Raw genomic sequence first — 14,694 nt, 5'->3', positions numbered from 1 at the left:
GTCCTAAATTGGCTCCCCCGTATTTTGAGGCTGTGCCCCCTAGTTCTAGTCTCTCCGACCAGTGGAAATAACCTCTCTGCCTCTATTTTGTCTATCCCTTTCATTATTTTAAATCTTTCTATAAGATCACCCCTCATTCTTCTGAACTCCAACGAGTAAAGACCCAGTCTACTCAATCTATCATCAAAAGGTAACCCCCTCATCTCCAGAATGAGCCTAGTGAATCGTCTCTGTACCCCCTCCAAAGCTAGTATATCCTTCCTTAAGTAAGGTGACCAAAACTGCACGCAGTACTCCAGGTGCGGCCTCACCAATACCCTATACAGTTGCAGCAGGACCTCCCTGCTTTTGTACTCCATCCCTCTCGCAATGAAGGCCAACATTCCATTCGCCTTCCTGATTACCTGCTGCACCTGCAAACTAACTTTTTGGGATTCATGCACAAGGACCCCCAGGTCCCTCTGCACCGCAGCATGTTGTAATTTCTCCCCATTCAAATAATATTCCCTTTTACTTTTTTTTTCCCAAGGTGGATGACCTCACATTTTCCGACATTGTATTCCATCTGCCAAACCTTGGCCCATTCGCTTAACCTATCCAAATCTCTTTGCAGCCTCTCTGTGTCCTCTACACAACCCGCTTTCCCACTAATCTTTGTGTCATCTGCAAATTTTGCTACACTACACTTCTCCCCTCTTCCATGTCTATATATATTGTAAACAGTTGTGGTCCCAGCGCCGATCCCTGTGGCACACCACTAACCACCGATTGCCAACCTGAAAAGGACCCATTTATCCCGACTCTGTTTTCTGTTAGTTAGCTAATTCTCTATCCATGCTAATACATTTCCTCTGACTCCGCGTACCTTTATCTTCTGCAGTAACCTTTTGTGTGGCACCTTATCGAATGTGTTTTGGAAATCCAAATACACCACATCCATCGGTACAACTCTATCCACCATGCTCGTTATATCCTCAAAGAATTCCAGTAAATTAGTTAAAAATGATTTCCCCTTCATGAATCCATGTTGCGTCTGCTTGATTGCACTATTCCTATCTCGATGTCCCGCTATTTCTTCCTTAATGATAGCTTCAAGCATTTTCCCCACTACAGATGTTAAACTAATCGGCCTATAGTTACCTGCCTTTTGTCTGCCCCCTTTTTTAAACAAAGGCGTTACATAAGCTGCTTTCCAATCCGCTGGTACCTCCCAAGAGTCCTGAGAATTTTGGTAGATTATAACGAATGCATCTGCTATAACTTCCGCCATCTCTTTTAATACCCTGGGACGCATTTCATCAGGACCAGGGGACTTGTCTACCTTGAATCCCATTAGCCTATCCAGCACTGCCTCCCTAGTGTTAGTGATTGTCTCAAGGTCCTCCCTTCCCACATTCCCGTGACCAGCAATTTTTGGCATGGTTTTTGTGTCTTCCACTGTGAAGACCGAAACCAAATAATTGTTTAAGGTCTCAGCTATTTCCACATTTCCCATCATTAAATCCCCCTTCTCATCTTCTAATGGACCAACATTTACTTTAGTCACTCTTTTCCGTTTTATATATCGGTAAAAGCTTTTACTATCTGTTTTTATGTTTTGCGCAAGTTTACTTTCATAATCTATCTTTCCTTTCTTTATTGCTTTCTTAGTCATTCTTTGCTGTCGTTTAAAATTTTACCAATCTTCTAGTTTCCCACTAACCTTGGCCACCTTATACGCATTGGTTTTTAATTTGATACTCTCCTTTATTTCCTTGGTTATCCACGGCTGGTTATCCCTTCTCTTACCGCCCTTCTTTTTCACTATATTTTTGTTGAGCACTATGAAAGAACTCCTTAAAAGTCCTCCACTGTTCCTCAATTGTGCCACCGTTTAGTCTGTGTTCCCAGTCTACTTTAGCCAACTCTGCCCTCATCCCACTGTAGTCCCCTTTGTTTAAGCATAGTACGCTCGTTTGAGACACTACTTCCTCACCCTCAATCTGTATTACAAATTCAATCATACTGTGATCACTCATTCCGAGAGGATCTTTTACTAGGAGATCGTTTATTATTCCTGTCTCATTACACAGGACCACATCTAAGATCGCTTGCTTCCTTGTAGGTTCTGTAACCTACTGTTCTAAGAAACAATCCCGTATGCATTTTATGAATTCCTCCTCAAGGCTACCCCGTGCGATTTGATTTGACCAATCGATATGTAGGTTAAAATCCCCCATGATTACTGCCATTCCTTTTTCACATGCCTCCATTATACCCTTGACTATTGTCTGCCCCACCTTGAAGTTATTATTTAGGGGTCTATAAACTACGCCCACCCCTTATTATCATCTCGGCCCCGTTTAAACCAGCCTCCAATGGGCAGGCAGAGCGGGCAGTACAAACCATCAAACAGAGCCTTAAACGAGTCCTAGAAGGCTCACTCCAAACCTGCCTGTCCCGAGTACTGCACGAGACCCCACTTGCTCACAGGGGTGCCCCCGGCTGAGCTACTCATGAAAAGGACATTTAAAACCAGACTCTCGCTGGTTCACCTCAACCTGCATGATCAGGTAGAGAGCAGGCGGCAGCAACAAAATGTATACGATGGTCACGCCACTGTGTCACGGGAAATTGACCTGAATGCGGGCACGGTGATAGCTAAAGAAGGGAGTAGGGTGTTTGTAGTCAAATTAGACAATGGACAAATTTGCAGAAAGCACCTGGACCAAATGAGGCTGCGGTTCACAGACTGCCCTGAACAACCCACAGCAAACACCACCTTTTTCGAGCCCACAACACACACTCAAAGGATCAACTACACCACGCCGGACCAGGAAATCAAACCCATCACGCCCAACAGCCCAGCAAGGCCAGGTTCACCCAGCAGCCCTGCAGGGCCAACAACACTCCAGCCCAGTGAGGGCACAGCCAACACACCAGAACAGACATTTGTACTGAGGCGGTCCACCAGGGAAAGAAAGGCTCCCGACCGCCTCACCTTGTAAATAGTTTTCACTTTGACTTTGAGGGAGGGGGAGGGAGAGGAGAGAGTGATGTTGTGTATCTGTAAAGCATGCACTCCCATGTTCCGCCACAAGGGAGTGCATCCCCTGAAGTCCCAAGGGATCCCAGCATCCTTGGGAGCACTGTATATAAGCCGGCCCCAAAGGCCTGTTCCTCACTCTGGAGTGTCTTAATAAAGACTGAGGTCACTGTTACTTTAACCTCCCTGTGTGCAGCCTCATCTGTGTTAGGAACACAATAATGTGGACTCATCAAATTATCATATCCGTAAAAGTTAAGAAGCTGAGCCTCGAGTGTGATTGTAATTTAACAAAAATGCCATTTTACTTCAACTTGCTTGTATGGTGTTGAAATTATGCAGATTATCCATCAGCTCCCCCAGAGATGACTCTGCCCCTGAAGTTGCGGAGGCCGAGGGGGGAGAAACCTTGTGGATATTCACCCTTTGCCATCAAGTGCAGGGAGGTCCTAGGCCGGCTTGACTGGCTCACAATTGATAACTCCTCGGGAACACGATGCTGAAAGAGACTAAGGAACCAGGTGTACAATGTGCCGATGGTCGGCTTGAGAGAATCTTAACAGAGAGGTTCCACCGAATCAGAAATGGCCAAAGTGGGATCTAAAATGGTGAAGCAAACCTGGGCAGCTTAAAAACCTTTAAATCTTGGATCAGTAACTGGTAAAATACTTGAACTGTTCATTTGAAGGTTACCTTTACACAAATTCCGGATTCTCCACTAGTAAGAGCAGCGTGGAAGTTTAAAGTTCAATCAGATACATTTTCAAGCTGAGTTCGGTCAAAGGATAAGATTGATAGTTGTTTGTGCATTTAGTTATCACGGAGATATTCCCTATTGGTAAGATCGATAATGTTACTTCGGTTGATGTTTGCTGAATTTTGATTTCTCAGCTGCTTTGAAGGCGTGGCATGCGTACAATAAGTGCCTGCCTGCTCGTATCGTCGTGTATCGCGATGGAGTTGGTGATGGGCAGCTCAACACGGTGGTAAACTATGAGGTTCCACAACTGCTGGATTGTTTGAAATACCTGTCTGACTACAAGTAAGTTACGCAAACTCTCACACGAGCACGCAAAAGGTTTTTTGTTTTATTGACTTCTGACAAATATTTTTCTTTTCAGTCCAAAGCTATCGGTGATTGTTGTGAAGAAGCGTGTCAATGCTAGGTTTTTTTCACAAGCTGGTGGAAGATTACAGAACCCACCACCTGGCACTGTCATCGATACAGACGTCACAAGATCAGAATGGTAAAGTATAGTTTCAAAGGAATTAGTTAATATATTGAAAACAAAAATCAAACTCTTAAGTGTGTACTTTATGGCTTTTTTTTTGTGGAAATCAGGTATGACTTCTATATAGTCAGCCAGTCGGTGAAAGTTGGCACAGTTACACCCACGCACTATAATGTAGTATATGACAGCAGCAACTTGAAACCAGATTACATGCAGCGGCTAACCTACAAGTTATGCCACATGTATTACAATTGGCCGGTGAGTGAAATGATCTCTGCTTCATTTAGTAAAACTGATCAGGCTGGAGGCTTGAACCTTCAATGTTTCAAAGTAGGCCTATCTATATTTAAAAAAAAAAAAATCTAAATGAAATCATTTACCAGGCTTTTGGGCTGGAAATCACTTGTATATAGTCACTTGAGAGGGGAGAATTCCTATAAATGGAACATGAGGCTTGACTCAAAGCACTTTTTCCAATTCTGATTTCACCCAGAAGTTTTAAAAACAAATATATCTGCATCTTAAATACTGAATTTAACTTCGTTTTATGCATACAAAAAACCTTTTTGTGAATAAACTGTTTTGTGCCTATTTTTATAGGGTGTCATCCGTGTGCCTGCTCCTTGCCAGTATGCCCACAAGCTGGCATTCTTAGTGGGACAGAGTATTCATCGAGAACCCAGTCTGGCATTGGCAGACCGACTTTATTACCTGTGAAAGTAACAAGCGATCATGTTTCCCGTCGTGACCACTGCTTTAAAGAAGCAACTTAATAAAATGTACATTTGCCTAGGATGCATTTTTGAGACCTGTGAAATTTTCAAATGCTTGTGCGGTTTGTATATGAATGGAAAGCCTGACCTATTCTTGTATCGAGTCCTACTGGATATTAATTTGTTTGCACACCGTCTCTTGCAGTTTTCTAAATACCCTGTGTTTTCTGCAACCACAGAAGTTCAGTATTTGAGGCAAATGTTCCTCGGTTCTCAAATGCAGATCTCTTCCCCGTAGTACTTGCCCAAGTGTCCATTCCTAGTGAGCCCGGACAATGTGGCAGCAGGAGATCCAGCCACAGGAGAATGGCATCTGATCGTCTTCACAAATGTGCACTTTCCTGCAAGGGTCACTGGATCAACAGCCGAGGTGCTGTTTGAATCTTTCCTTCCTGATGCAGGGACACACTGCACTACAGTGCCCTCACTCCTGCCTTGGCTCAGATACCTCCTCACGGATCAGGAACCAAACCTGGCCTTGAGCCTGCCCCGCCATTCAATAAGATCATGGCTGATCTTCCACCTCAACTCCACTTTCCCACCCAATCTTCATTTCCTTTAATTCCCTTAGAGTCCAAAAATCTATCGATCTCAGCCTTGAATATACTCAATGAGCGTCCACAGCCCTTTGGGGTAGAGAATTCCAAAGATTCACAACCCAATACTGCACTGATTGCGTTTTCCCATTGAGCCATTCAGGAACCGATTCCTTGAACAATCTTCGATGTATTTGCTAAAGTTCAGTTCTCTGGATTAAAGCAGCAGAATCATCGACATTAAAGTGCAGAAAGAGGCCTTTGCTGATACTATCTCAACTAGAACTGTCTGCTCCAATCCCTTTTCCCAGTATCCCTTTCAAATGTCTGTCCAATTCCCTTGCTGCAAGTCTGGTTAGTCCCTGCATTTCGTGTTCTAATAATCCTCAAAATTCCAACTTCCTGCTCGTCAATGATAGAATCTTGAAGCACAGGAGACCATTTGCCGATTGCATCAATGCCCGCTTTCTGCAAAACACATGCACTTAGTGCCGTTTCCCTGGCCTTTCCCCATAAACTGTTTACATTTTTCTTGAATTTTCTGTTCATTTCCCCTTTAAAAGCTATTGTCGATTCTGCTTGCACCACTGTTTCTGGTCGGGAATTCCGTTGGAGAAACTACATTTGTAGATTTGTCTTTAAAATTCATCCATGGGATGTGGGCATCACTGGCAAGGCCAGTGTGTATTGCCCTTGAGAAGGTGCTTTGAGCTGCTGCAGTCCGTGTGATGAAGGTGCTCCCACAGTGCTGTTAGGGAGGGAGTTCCAGGATTTTTGACCCATTCCCAGTACTGATCTAGTGTACCCTTATAATGCAGTGTCTAGTACTACATACCGTGCTCTGGCCTAACTAATGTACAGTGCCCCAATGTATAAAACGCAGCATCTCATTTAACATTATAGTCTTTTCTACTGGCACTCCCTACAATTTAAAGATTTATCTATCTACACCTTTAGTTATATCTCTCTTTCACTACTGTTTACAGTCTTAATGCAAGGCGTAAACTTTTGATGTTTTCCCCAAAATGTACTGCATAATCCTACAGTGTCCCCCACTGAGTCGGTGTCATAGGCAGTCCTCGACTTGCTTCCACTCTTTTTAAAAAAAAATGAGTTCTCAGGTGACTGAACAGTCCAATATGGGAATTACAGTCTCTGTCACAGGTGGGACAGATAGTGGTTGAAGGAAAGGGTGGGTGGGGAGTCTGGTTTGCCGCACGCTCCTTCTGCCTGCGCTTGTTTCTGGTTGTTCTCGGCAACGAGACTTGAGGTGCTCGGTGCCCTCCCAGATGCTCTTCCTCCACTTAGGGTGGTCTTGGGCCAGGGATTCCCAGTAGTCGGTGGGGATGTTGCACTTTATCAAGATAGCTTTGACTAACCAGATGTTGCACTTTATCAAGGAAGCTCCGCGTAGAGCGCTTGCTTTGGGAGTTTCGTGTTGGGCATGCGAATGATGTGGCCCGCCCAACGGAGCTGGTCGAGAATGGTGAATGCTTAGTGTAGTTCCACAGATACCAGTGTCCCTACGGTTTCTGACCCATGGTCACTCTGTGATCCTGGATGGTGAACGTCAGCGCCCTATTTGGTCATGAAGGGATTGCGGCTGGCCCTGCCCTCAGCTGATGGCCACACGTGCAACAGCAGGAGTCACTGAATAGCTAACGGGAAGCCGGGGAGAGTTTCACTTCCCCACTCCAGGGCTGGGGAAGCTGATTGCGCCCCCTAGCTGCGATCAGCTACCTCAGCACAGACCGGACAATCACACGTGGACAGTACCTGGCTGTTCCCCAACAGCCACTTGGGGCAGCTTCAGTCTATCAATTGTAAGTTCCAGGGTCCTTGCTCAACCTGAAATATGTTTTCATTTTCTTTTAGATAAGGCTGGGCTGGAGGTATATCTTCCCCCAATCCCCCAGGTTATGTTCTCTTGGGTGGGTGGGGGAAGTGATGTGTACAAATTGCAGCCAAGGGGAGGGTATCTGTTTATGTCTCGTCAGATACCACTCAGCAGGCCATGAGGTGATGTGTAAATGCTGCCTAGTGATGGTCCCTGATTGTTCACAGGGAAGAAAGCTGGCCTTTTGCCCACAGAAACGCAGCTGAGGTTATGGACCTGGGTTTGTGGGCAAAGAGCCCTATTTCCCCCACTCCATAATGTAGTGCATTGGAGCCCCAGTGTATGGATCTTAATACATTTTTTATGTTGGATGTCAAGTTTGGGCTATGTCAGGTTTACTTTGGCATTTTTCGAACTACTGGAATCAGCTTGTTTTACTGTATTAACTTGTATCTTGTCCAAGTGGACATCAATTGGACAAATTACTTGTGTTGCTAGTAAATAATTCATTATTTTTTCTTTAAATTATATTTCTAAATCATTTTGCAGGCCTGTGACTTTTTGAAGCACTGCCCTGTGTATTGGATATTACTATATTTCTGTTTAAATTAGACTATATAATTTAGTTATTTAAAGTGTGCATTTTGCCATAGTCCCTTTTTGACAATTGTCAGCTTTGAAATCGCAAGCATACCAAATGCCGTAGGCTCTTTCGGAGAAAGTTTTTATTTTATTTTAGTGGTTCTACCAAACAATGTGGGTATGTGACAGGAACAGTCCAGGGATTGTTGTAAACCAAATATTTACAAATCTTGATTATGATTTTGTTAACATTACATTACAAGAGTTTAACACAGGCAGAATTGTTAAATGTGAATATTACACTTTTGCTTCTGAGCACAATAGAAAAATGAAGAGTTTCAGATCTTCAACAGGAATGGTTCTTGGTTTTTAGTTCATTAGTTGGCTCCATTGTTAATTTTAAGGAATGTTCAGTAGCTCTGTGCCTGAAGACAGCACTCGGTGACTAGTCCACGGAGGGCTCTGTAAACACCATGTATAGTTTCAATACTCTAAACTGTTGTGACACAAGGCAGAGTTAAAATGGACCTTCGTTTGCTAAGACCTAAAAGCTCATCCCTTGAATGATTATAGGCATTTATTATTTTTGTTAGCTCCTATGCAGAACAGCAGGTTTGAACTACATTAGTTGTTGGGGGTTTTACACATCAGCCAATGAACAGCACAAAGTAATGTCCTGAATATTGCCGAATTCAGTGTTAAATGTGCAAGATTGAATTGCACTTTTTTTTTAAAGGGGCGAGTTGAAATGTGCCTGGAAAGGATGTCCTGCCTCCTCTTTGGTTATGTAATAGTTTTATTTAACTTGGTGAACGAGGCACGGAAGACCCGGTGTGTCAATCCGTCTGAGTGAACTCGGCCACGATTATCTTCGGCGTATGTGCTTGTGTACATGGTTTCTGCGGACACTACCTGCTCTTGAGTACCCTTTCACCAAGATATGTCAAGTCCTTAGCACTGATCGCTACTGACGCCTTTAATATGGTGAGCCATGTCTTCTGCTGGTGAATAATACCAAATGTCTAATGGTGGTCAACTAAAATGGTCTTTAAACGGACAAAGATTATTAGTTTATGCAGCTATAAACTTGTTTTGTACCTTTTTTGTCTTTCTGCATCAATTCGTAGCTGGTTCAAAATAAAAGTGTTGGAAGGTTTTTCAAGTGATGGTTAGTATGCTTCTTCACATATCCATTCAGTGCACAAATCACTCCTGCTGGAGGCCTGTGCTCCGACAGCCCAGCCCACCAACAAAGCATCTTGTTACTCAGCTGGGGAGTTATAACCCTGCGCTCATTTCGGACTAGATTGCTGATATGACCTTGTTCCTACTGAGTGCTATGAACCTTTAGGCTAATTTATTCTTCTACATTCTGTCTAGGAACGAACTGGTAGTTGCTACCGGAGAGTTTCCAAAAGACCAGATTGTCAGCATCTGCTACTAGGGTCGTCCTGTACTCAGCACAAACTAGGTGCGCTGAACTTTTCTCCTGTGCCTCAAATGGTGCTTTGGGGGTGGAAATGGAACCAGAGACCTTTGTTCCTGATAATTAGCTACTAATGCTGGTGTTAACATCTACAAACACAGCCTTCTCCCACTTTACTTCATCTCCCCCTCACCCCATCAGCATGTTCTACTGCTTACTCATGCTTATCTAACTTCCCCCTAAATGCATCTATGATATTCACCTATTGAATTTATTAATGACTATCTTATATTTATATCATTTTCGACTCTTCCGCAAGTAGAAATATTTCTCTACATCGAATCTTTCAAACCTGTTAATTTTAAAGACCTCTATCAGGTCACCCCTTGGCCTGCTGTTTTCTAGAGGAGAGCCCCAGCCTGTTAAGTCTCTTTTATGCCCTGTAGTTGTACCCTTTCAGTTCTGGTATCACCATGTAAATCATTGCATTTTCTCCAGTGCATCGATAACCTTTTTGTAATATGGCAGCCCGAACTGTGCACAATATTCATAAGTATGATCTAACCAAGGTTCTGTATAAGCTTAACACAACTTATGTTTTTGAATTCTATTCTTTTTAAGTTTACATACAATTTACAGCACATTCGGCCCAACTGGTCCATGCCGGTGTTTATGCTCCACACGAGCATGACCCAGCCTCCATGGCTCTCTGAGGCAGAGAATTTCCTCCTCATCTCAGTTTTAAATGGGCGGCCCCTTATTCTGAGACTATGCCCCCTAGTTCTAGTTTCACCTATGAGTGGAAATATCCTCTGCATCCACCTTGTCGAGCCCCCTCATTATCTTACATGTTTCGATAAGATCACCTCTCATTCTTCTGAACCCCAATGAGTATAGGCTCAATCTAGCTTCATAAGTCTATCCCCTCATCTCTGGAAACATGATTTCCCTTTCATAAAACCATGCTGGCTACGCTTGACTGAATTATGCTTTTCCAAATGTCCTGTTACTGCTTCCTTAATAATGGACTCCAGCATTTTCCCAATGACTGATGTTAGGCTAACTGGTCTATAGTTTCCTGCTTTTTATCTGCCTCCTTTTTTAAATAGCAGTATTACATTTGTAGTTTTCCAATTTGCTGGGACCTCTCCAGAATCCAGGGAATTTTGGTAGATTACAACCAATGCATCCACCATCTCTGCAGCCATTAATATGGCTTCCCACCCCTCTTCATCTAACCCTATCACCATATCTTTCTATCAGCAAGCATGTTCTGGAGTGTGCTCTACCTCTCCACCCCTTCATTGCCTCTGATTTGTCATGCTGCTTATCTGACATTGCATTGAGTAAATTCTGTTTTTGGATACTAAGGGACTTTAGAGAGACGGGAATTGGGCGGGAAGATGGAGTTGAGGTAGAGGATCAACCATTATCTATGAAATGGTGGAGCTTGCTCTTTGTCACAAAGATCACCTACTTCCATCGCCATAACATTGCCCATCTCTAGTCCTGCCACAGCTCATCGACTGAAACCCTCATTCGTTCCTTTGTTACCTCTTGACTATTCCAATGCTCTCCTGGCTGGCCTCCCACCTTGCACCCTCCATAAGGTTCGGCTCATCCAAAACACGGTTGACCGTATCCAAACTAGCACCAAGTCCCATTCATCCATCACCCTCTGTGCTCATTGACATACATTGGCTGGAAAAGCCTCATTTTTAAAATTCTCATCTTTGTTTTCAAATCCCTCCATGGCCTTTACCCTTCCTAACTCTGTAATCCCTACAACCCTCCAAGATCTCTATGCTCCTCCAATTCTGACCTCTTGCACATATCTGGTTTTCTTTATTCCACATGGATTTTATATAGGTTCATAACTTCTGTTTTTTGTACTCTGCCACTAGTGCATTCAGCTGCTTCAGCACTACGCTCTGGAATTTCTAAACCTCCATCTCTCTATCCTTTAAAAACTCAAGCCAAGCTTTTGGTCACCTGCCCTAATCTCCTTGTGTGACTTGGTATCAAAGGCTTATTACATTAAAGGCGCTGTATAAATGCAAGTTTTTATGCAGTCACTGCAGCAAAACTGCCCAGAGCTTTTATAGACTGGAAAGGCTTTAAACACCTGATAGTAAAGGATCAGGTGTTCAAGAATTACTGTAAATTGCACCAAATGCCAGTGCACACAACCCAATATTGTAAAATATGGACCATACATGGACAAATGCTTTTTATGGCTGAAAAACTCGTTAAACGGCGCAGCCTATACACTGAGTACAAAAACAAGGAACCAAATTCTTTGATTTAGCATTTAGGCTTTATTCGCAGTGACAACGCACAACATCAAAATTTTTGAATATGGGAGCCTGAATCTCAATTTTATGAATGAGGGACATTTCCTCTACCAAACATTCTTGTAACTTTTTTTAAGTCATTCATTTAAACAGATGATTGTGTGAAACATCAAATTTTAGCATTGTGATCGTCATGGTAATGGGATCTTTTGGACTACTTTTTCCACAAAGGATTGGTGGGAAAGAAGTTACTTTAAATTCTGAATTGTAAAAAGATCCCGGTGAAAAGATCGGAGGGTGTTTGAGATGGTAAATAGTTAAGGTGCTAATGACCTAGCTTTGATTCCTCATAGAATGCAAGTAATAGGCAATTGATTAGCTTGTCCTAGTAATTGATAAACACCTTGCACCCATTTTGTTGGAAGGGTTTTGATCTCTGGGTGTGAGCAGTTAGAAAATAAAGTTTCTAATGGCATATTCTGGAGTTATGAAAGGGATGCTGTAGTCAGGCTGTGAGAAGGGTAGGGTACTGGAGAGAAGAGTTAGAAAATCAGTTTAAATCATTGAAGACCCACTAAAGTGGGGTAAGAATATAAGATAAGAAATAGGAGCAGGAGTCGGCCATTTGGCCCCTCGAGCCTGCTCCGCCGATCAATATCACGGCTGAACTGATCCTGGCCTCACCTCCACTTTTCAGCCCTCTCCCCATTACCCTTGACTCCCTTAAAATTCAAAAATTTGTCTTTCTCCACTTTAACTATATTCAAAGACCAGCCTCCACAGCTCTCTGGGGTAGAGCATTCCAAAGATTCACGACCCTCGGAGAAGAAATTCTTCCTCCCCTTTTGTTTTAAATGAACGACCTCTTATTCTGAAACTATGCCCCCTAGTTCTAATTCCCCCATGAGAGGAAACATTCTCTGCATCTACCCTGTCGAGCCCCCTCAGAATCTTATGCTATTCTCAATCTTCTAACTCCAATTAGTGTAGGCTCAACCATTCTTCAACCCCTTCATCTCAGGAATCAACCTCGTAAACCTTCTTTGAATTGCCTCTAATGAAAGTATATCCCACCTTAAATGAGGAGACCAAAACTGTACACAGTCATCATCTCTCTTGGGTGGTTCAGGATGAGCCACTTAGGCAACTGACCTTCCGTAACAAGGGAAAACTTTGCTGCTGTGGGTGTCCAATGCCCGCATGCTGCTGAATCGTTTCTGCCCTGCTGCTATCTGTTTTGCTTCCCTTGGGCATTAACTCTGCTTTGCTACATTCGTCCTTCAGAGTTTTTTCACCTTTGTGAGGTTATCCACTTTGGTGGTAAAAAGAGAGAGACAGACTATTATCTGAATGGTGACAGATTAGGAAAAGGAGAGGTGCAACGAGACCTGGGTGTCATGGTACATCAGTCATTGAAGGTTGGCATGCAGGTACAGCAGGCGGTTAAGAAAGTAAATGGCATGTTGGCCTTCATAGCGAGGGGATTTGAGTACAGGGGCAGGGAGGTGTTGCTACAGTTGTACAGGGCCTTGGTGAGGCCACACCTGGAGTATTGTGTACAGTTTTGGTCTCCTAACTTGAGGAAGGACGTTCTTGCTATTGAGGGAGTGCAGCGAAGGTTCACCAGACTGATTCCCGGGATGGCGGGACTGACCTATCAAGAAAGACTGGATCAACTGGGCTTGTATTCACTGGAGTTCAGAGGAATGGGAGGGGATCTCATGGAAACGTTTAGGATTCTGATGGGTTTGGACAGGGTAGATGCAGGAAGAATGTTCCCAATGTTGGGGAAGTCCAGAACCAGGGGTCACAGTCTAAGGATAAGGGGTAAGCCATTTAGGACCGAGATATGAGGAGAAACTTCTTCATCCAGAGAGTGGTGAACCTGTGGAATTCTCTACCACGGAAAGTTGTTGAGGCCAATTCACTAAATATATTCAAAAAGGAGTTAGATGTAGTCCTTACTACTAGGGGGAGTCAAGGGTATGGCGAGAAAGCAGGAATGGGGTACTGAAATTGCATGTTCAGCCATGAACTCATTGAATGGCGGTGCAGGCTCGAAGGGCCGAATGGCCTACTCCTGCACTTATTTTCTATGTTTCTATAGGCAGTCCCTCGAAGTGAGGATGACTTGCTTCCACGCCAAAAAGGATGAGTTCACAGGTGTTTCAATGAAGGACCTAATATTCCAGGTCCTGAACTACATCGTGATTGGTGGAAGATGTCTGTGCGTTGATTTTTTTTAACGTGTGATGGCCGTTGCACACCAGCCACCACTGTACGCAGTACTCCAGGTGTGGTCTTGCCAACGCCCTGTACAGTTGGAGCAGCACTTCCCTACTTTTATACTTCATCCCCCTTAGTGAATGTGCTACATTAAGGGATTGTATTGATAGAAATAAGTGAATCTGATAGGTTAATGTGTCCATCCGACAGAAATAAAGCAGCTTCTTTTTCCGGGATGTGGGTGTCACTGGCAAGGATGGCATTTGTTGCCCATCCTTATTTGTCCTACTATGGCCTCGAACCACTGCATTCCGTGTGGTAAAGCTACTCCCATAGTGCTGTTCGGGAGAGAGTGCCAGGATTTTGGCCCAGTGATGATGAAGGAACGACTATATATTTCCAAGTTAGGATGCTGTGACTTGGAGAGGAACTTTGAAATGGTGGTGTTCCCATGTGCCAGCTGCCCTTGTTTTTCCAGGTGGTAGAGGTCGTGGATTTGTGCATTTCTGCAGTGCATCCTAGTTGCACTCACTGCAATCATGGTGGAGGGGATGAGGTACAATCAAGCTGACTCCTTTGCCCTGGATAGTGTCAAATTTCTTGTGTTGTTGGAGCTGCACTATCCAGGCAAACTGAGCGAATTCCATCACACTCCTGACTTGTGTCTTGTAGATGGTGGAAAACCTTTGGGGAGTCGCGAGGCAAAGCCCTCACCACAGAATAACCAGCCTCTGACCTGCTCTAGTAACCACGGTATTTATGT

The 14,694-nt window shown here is 43.7% G+C and overlaps 1 protein-coding gene across 1 annotated transcript in view; it reads left to right on the top strand.

The window, feature by feature from the left end:
- The window catches only part of piwil1 (piwi-like RNA-mediated gene silencing 1), a 77,037-nt gene extending 67,905 nt beyond the window's left edge, over nucleotides 1-9,132 (top strand). Inside the window, exons 18-21 of the mRNA XM_070888151.1 lie at nucleotides 3,917-4,067; nucleotides 4,147-4,272; nucleotides 4,368-4,515; nucleotides 4,858-9,132. Coding sequence (XP_070744252.1) covers nucleotides 3,917-4,067; nucleotides 4,147-4,272; nucleotides 4,368-4,515; nucleotides 4,858-4,974 — 542 coding nt within the window. The 3' untranslated portion in view covers nucleotides 4,975-9,132. The remainder of the gene's footprint in view (nucleotides 1-3,916; nucleotides 4,068-4,146; nucleotides 4,273-4,367; nucleotides 4,516-4,857) is intronic.
- Nucleotides 9,133-14,694: the final 5,562 nt, after the last annotated feature.

Source organism: Pristiophorus japonicus, chromosome 8 (genome assembly GCF_044704955.1).
Source record: "Pristiophorus japonicus isolate sPriJap1 chromosome 8, sPriJap1.hap1, whole genome shotgun sequence".
Lineage (NCBI taxonomy): Eukaryota > Metazoa > Chordata > Chondrichthyes > Pristiophoridae > Pristiophorus > Pristiophorus japonicus.
This window is presented reverse-complemented; position numbering and strand designations above follow the sequence as displayed.